General features: G+C 37.2%; 1 protein-coding gene across 1 annotated transcript; it reads right to left on the bottom strand.

The window, feature by feature from the left end:
- Nucleotides 1–234: 234 nt before the first annotated feature.
- On the bottom strand, nucleotides 235–861 carry MACIR (macrophage immunometabolism regulator; the record flags this gene model as incomplete). Its single annotated transcript, XM_082013267.1, has 1 exon — nucleotides 235–861. Exon 1 carries the CDS (start codon nucleotides 856–858, stop codon nucleotides 235–237), a length of 624 nt encoding a protein of 207 aa, XP_081869393.1. The 5' UTR covers nucleotides 859–861.
- Nucleotides 862–6,762: the final 5,901 nt, after the last annotated feature.

Raw genomic sequence — 6,762 nt, 5'->3', positions numbered from 1 at the left:
TTGCAGTCAAATTTGCATCAGAAGCTGCTTGCTCAGGAAGGATTTCTCCCTCCGAGAAATTCTCCCTCCAATGTCAACACATTGCATTGCCAAGATTCTATTCAAATAAATTACTTTCTGCTAACAGCTGATACAACCACCTACAATGTGGACAGTCATGTACACAGTACAACAGAGGATTTTTGCAGCAACAGAGAAATAATCAGAAATCAGTTCTAAATTCGAGCCGATAGCTCATGTGTTATTTCTTGCAAACATACGATCCCCTCTAAGGGTAAGGTGTTGGAGTTGGTACTGTAGCACTTCTGTGTCAGCAGGTTCCTTAATGCTCATTTTGTCTAAATTGAGGTAGTCCAAGGATTTTGAATGAGCCCTTTTACCTTTTAAAAGGCAAAGCGGCAGGGGACCATGAAGTGCCTTGTAAGGTTCATATGGTAAAACCTTAGTGTATTTATCCCCTGAGCTAGGCATCCGTCTCCTCCTCCTTCCACTAACTGCTGGGATCTCATATGGCTGATAGTACCTACTTCTAGTTTTGTACAAACGGGAGGAACGTGTAAGTCCTGAATCAAGCTGTCTGGAGCACAAGTTTGGCCCAGATTCCCCTTTATTCTCTTCACTTCCTGTACACTTCTGGGCTAATTTTAGCAGCTCTTCTCCGGTCGTGAAGCCAACCAGGTAGTTAGAATCCATGTGAAGGATCTGATATCCCGCAACTGTCCGTCGCATTGGTGAGCAGGGGGTACTGGAACAGCGGGGCTTCTCTGTTTCCATCCTGCCCACAGGACTCACCTCTGGAAGAGGCACAGGGAGGGTGGATAGGGTAGTTCTGGACTCTCCATTTATGTCAACTTCCATTTTAAACACAATGCTATCCTCCTAAAAATAAAACAGAGCTTGATCAGAAATAGAGCCTTTATGCAACATGAGGACTTGAGAGAGGATCGCAGAAATATCACCCAGAAGTCATCACCAGTACTTCTCTATTTAGCCTTGTCTTATGCTCTGCAGGATGTCTCATAACAAAACTGTCACTGACATCGGCCTTTTAAAACTAACTTGGGTGGGTTTTTTTAATAAAAGCTACCATAAATATATTCCTGATATTATTAGATGTTAAAAACATTCTTGAGTAGTATTGCACACAGAAGAAAAGCATCCTTGCATTTTTTCATCCTTTTAGCCCATTATCTTCCTTATAATCCCTCACCCCTGAGGCCATCTACATCCATTAGCACATCCACAGCAACTTCTCCCATATTCAGCTGTGTATTTTTTCTATTGACAATAATCACAGTAAACAAAGCTTTTCAAAAACATGTCTAACAGCTACTACCTCAGTTAGGCACGACCACAGACCAGACCTGATCTACTGATGGTACTGCAATGTTTCCCTCTTCCAGATGTGAGCTTGCTTTGGACTCACAGCCAGGATGCCATTCTTTTCAACAGCTGTCTGTATAGGTCATCACCAATACTCCTCCCCTCACCCTCCCCAAAAAAACTATTGTCTTATTCACAATCAACCAGACTCACACTATTTTATTCTAATGTATTTCTAACAAAGGAAACTGTATACTAGCATTTAATGAATACAGCATAAGATTCTTATAAGCACCTTAAGCACACTTCATCCAGTCAGCTTTTCAGCATTTTGAACTTATCAATACAGGTAATACAGCACAAGCTAAATAAAGTACTAAAATACTGAAGCAAACCAAACACCAACATTTTTGACTGAAAAAAACATCCACTTGAAACTCAAGAATGTTGCCCACTATGTTTGACCTTGAAATATATTTATGAAGTCAATTAAAACTTTCAGTTTAGCAGACGCAGTTGTTGCTTCCTACTTTAGCACCATATCTAGCAGCGAGACAACAAATATGTTGAGGTTTCAGCCACTCAAAGATATTCATGACAATTCCTTAAGTAGAAATTATAGTTCCTGCACCATTAGGAACCATGGTTACTGGAGGCATAGCGCAGAAGGATTTTGCATTAAATCTTTTGGTTACCCAGCAGTTTTAGCCAAGAAACCTAAAAAAACCACAGGAACAGTTAAATAAACCCCTGATTTTTACCCTGCACTTCAGAAATCTTACCAGTAACCTTCTAGAAAAACTCAACCCATTCTGTTAAAAAGCTGAAATGATGCCAGAAAAGGTGCAAGTAAGTGCTAGAAAAAATATAAATAGTCATACAGCATGGTTAGAAACGAATCATATTATCTAGTCACACATAAACAACAACAAAAAACCAAAACCAACAATCACGTGCCACAGCAATACATGCCCTAAGAACAGGCAGGGAGGAAGAAATGCCTTCATGTACTTTTTGAGTTAAAAAAGCCTTAAGAACTTGAAATCAACATAAAGGCTCTTCTCAGAACACGGCTTTTAGAATTAATTTACTTCTGTTTGAAACATGGGTGTGTGCCCTAGTAACAAAAAGCAATCAACTTTTGAAGAGCAACTACAAGCAGAAGGGAAGGAGGCACAAGTTCACTGATGAACAATATCCTCACTGGCCAAAAACAGTACAAAGGAAAATCAGAGCAGAAAAGCCTTCAAGTCAGGAAGTTCCAGCCTGAAACTGCAGAACTTCCACTTCCATGCTCCAGTGTGAGGAACAGCCCTAAAAACAAGAAATCCAACAGACACCTGAAAGCAACAGTAGCATCAGAAGCTGGTGCCATAAACATCAGAAGCTCAAGGAAACGCCACGGCTAGCTGGTGAGAGGAATGAGTGGCCAGCTCCACAGGCAGAGGTCCAAAACTCAGCATGTTATGCGTTCAGCTGTTCTTTCCCAAAACTTTTCATGTGAGTTACTCAAGCTGCCACATGGTTTCAACATGCTTTGTCTCCTTATCTGGTAAAAAAAGAGAGAGAAACATTATTTAGAAGACTTCTACAAAAGAAATCCTTTGAGATACAGCGTCAGTGAGTGTAGATGCCATTACCTAAAAGTACATATTTTAAACTTTTAGACTGCATTCTTAGGCCATTTCTGTGGTTATAAGGCATTAGATAACTACTGTTATGTTCATTGCTGTGTAGTGGTATAAGCTCATGGGTAATTCTCAGCATCAATCATAATACGGAAACAAAACAGTACTTCAGTTTAGAAAGCTCATTTCTTCAGATCGTATTGCGTTCTTGCTTCTCAAAGAGAAAGACAGAGTGATGCCAATTCAAGAGAATTGATTAAACACTTACTACAGAATCAAAACAAGGAGAAGAGGAACAAGATGGGATATCCTTTTCTTTGCTGCTGCTTCACATATTTAGGAAGTATGGAAAACAAGTGAAAATAATAGTTACCAAGAGGGTTCACTTGACACACCAGAAGTGCTTTACAGAATACAGTTCACTTCGTTAAGATTTTGTAAGATTTTATTGATTTGCCTTAGATTATAAGGCAGGCTCTGTATAGAAATTAATCTGTCCCAATCCAGCTAAATACTGGGAAAATTTTCTAAAACACAGAGAGAAGGAACAATGAATAGAAGTACTAGGTTAACTACTATAAATCATTGTATTACGCAAAAAAATATGTTACTATGCTTCGGATAGTTGTTGAGGATAAGAAACATCAAAAACTCCACATTTTGCAAATATAAAGACTTTCCGATTATTGAAACTTTCACAAAGGTGTCAGATACCACTCAAAGATTAGCATGGGACAAATGAAAAAGAGACATGTATGACACACTAATGTCTTAACATCACATCATGCTAATACATGCACTGCTATTGGAATGACCTCTTGCCATGTGCCCTTACTGCACTATGTTTTTTCTTTTTTTTCCTGATCATGTTATTTTTTCTGTTAAACTTATTACTGCCTTTCTGAGGAAAGAAATGTAAATGACTCAAAAAATATCAACATTATTTACTCAATATTTAAAGAAGACAAAAAAAAGATGAAGAGGGGTTTCCCTTGACACATTTACACTTTGTAGAAAGCCTGCATTTTGAAACCACCACAGTAAATTGCTCTCAGCAAAAGAATTGGTTCTCTGTAAATTGGTATTTCCATTGTTACTTATCTTCTCAACTAGAATATGAACTGATTTGAGCAGATGCCGGTTTTTTAGGATAAGCATTACTTTTCTGTCCATCCAACTACTGGTTTTATTTTACTTTTTTTAAGAACAGGTGTTTTTCTTCCTACATGCCAAGCCTGCAGGTAGTACCATTTGTTAAGAACCACAAAGATGTATCTCATTGATAAAATGCTCATAACTGCAATAAGCGGATGGCAGAATGGAAAGATGGCAATAGACTCAGTGATACCAATTCTGTAAAAGAGTCAAACATATAGGGATATCAAGCCTGTTTTGACACTTCCCCATCTCTGTGCTGTCGTTACTTAATATATAAACCATACTTAAAAGATGTAATGTTTGTCTACCAAACATCAGGAGTAAGTAAAGTCACCCAGTACATATGAAGTCAGCACACATTTTTAGTTATTTTAATTGTCTCTATTTGCAAAGGGAAAGAATAAGGTCTGCATCTTACCCTGCAGTCCAAGAAGAAATTCACATATCTATACTGTGTGCTCTTGGAAATACCATTTTGTTTCTCCGTCACTGAAATATGCTGATGGAATTACGCACTTGTAGAGCAAAGTCTTCTGGAAATAATTATTTCCAATCTGCACCTAAAACAGCCGAATTATTTAGTTGAAAGGGAAAAAACAAGCTAAAATTCAGCTATGTAAGAGTATCCACAAAAGCTGCCACATTTTTTTTTTCTATGGCTGGGACAGCCAGGCCATAGACTTGGCAGATGTATGCAGCTTGTAGGTTCTTCCAGTGCAAGCTGGTGATACTGCTGCACATACTGCCACACCCAGATGGCTGTTTTTATGAATGCTCTCTACCTTTAGCTGAAGGGACTTAAACTAATGTTGTTTCACCATGCCCTTGAAGGTCCAATATAATAGTTATGTTTTACAGACTAATACCATGTTTGTAGAGACAGGAAAGGGCATTAAGAAAAAATAATCACAGAGAACAAGATCATGAAAGGGATCAATAAGCTATACACATTCTTCACCAACTCCTGATGTTCCTTAGGAGAAATTCCAAACTACTCTAAGCTGAAGAAAAAGAGAACGGAAGTAATATTAAATTGTTGCACCACATGAATCAACATTCAGATGGAGTGAGGACAAAGTTCAGCACAGATTTTTTTCTTCCTCAAAATCACATGCAAGAAAATGAAATTATGCATAAAGCATATGTTATGATCATGCAGGCTTCAAAAAAAACAGATGAATGGATATTACTGAATTAATAAAGTCAGTGCAGTAACTTCAGGATGTGATGCAAAACAACAGTCCACAAAACCACCAGTAAAAATGACTATAGAATGGGGGTGGGTGTGTGTCTTGTCAACAGATGAAGTATTAAACCCTTCAGCAATCCAGTATACTGGACAATAAATACAATTTGGTTTATACAGAAGAAGGAATTATTACATGTTTTGCAAAAGAAGAGTAAGTTTCTCACAATATGTTCCTACTGCAAGAAGCAAGAACTATTTAAGCAGTTTGTTAATTCTTGTTATTAACGCAGCTTTAAACAAAACAACCATGATCCAGGAAACTACCATTTAAAAATGAAGAGGATCACAAATGAATTACTGAGAAACAACAACTGGCAACTCCAGCGACTAGCTCTGACCAGATCAGCATGACAGAGTGTACAATTTACACAGAAAAGACAGATGGAATTGCAAGAGTGAGTCCAGGCTAATGAATTTTTAATGAGCAGACTTAGCAAGCAGGGAAAGCAAAAGAAAATGGTGGGAAGAAGGCCTTTTAACTTTTATCATCTCTTTGCCAAGCAATACTAGATGGAAGTGTTTAACAGAGGGTAACTTTTCTGAAATATTTAGAGTCCTGTAAATAAACAATGCAACTTCCTTGCTGGATGGAATCACAGATGAACACTTCCTCCTGACTCCATCAGTAAGCTGATGCTCCAGGCCAGCATAAAGGTAACTGTTCACTGTTGTTACTCATCAAAAGAGGAAACAATGAGACACATGTGAAAAAGCTGATGCATATTGTAAAACAAATATTTTTTATTCTTTAGTTGCTTAGTAAGTTAAAAGAATGTTTTCTTTATAATTGCATTTTATTTCTCTGTATTTTTTTATTTATGTTGTCTCACCAACCAAAAATCTAAGTTTCATTTTCAAAGTTCTCTTCAGTTTCAAGTTAGCGCACTTGGAAAAAAAAAAGTAGAGTTTTTAAAGTATTACAGATTTCACTGAATAAATACTGATTTTTGTCTTTAAAAAACAAAATGCTAATGGGAATAAGAGTCTCCACTGCTTTTATGTCAGACAAGAAATGCATGTTTGGTAGTATTCGATGTTGCCACATCTGAAAATACAGTTCTGCAGATATTATTTTGAAACTATCAACTAAATAATAACAATATTATATTCAGCCTTTCACTAGTAAGAGGTATTTGAAAAAAGATACTACCTAAAAATAAGACCTACTCAAAGATATCAGGAAAAATATGTTTAATCAATGCAATTTACGTTTTTTGGGTTTGTTTTTTAACTGAAGCACTTTAAATGACAAGTTCCTTGTCTTAACTTGATGTAATCTGCAGCAGATACTTAGGTGTTTGTTGGAAAGGTGTCTCATTCACTTACACCATCCACATTGCTAAAGGTCACTTTCTCAAGCCTACTAGAGTTACATATGTAATAGCTTCAAAGTTTTGTTCTCTG

This window comes from Phaethon aethereus (assembly GCF_964289735.1).
Source record: "Phaethon aethereus genome assembly, chromosome: Z".
Classification (NCBI taxonomy): Eukaryota; Metazoa; Chordata; class Aves; order Phaethontiformes; family Phaethontidae; genus Phaethon; species Phaethon aethereus.
Note: the sequence above shows the minus strand (reverse complement) of the source record. Positions and strands in the feature narration are given on the sequence as shown.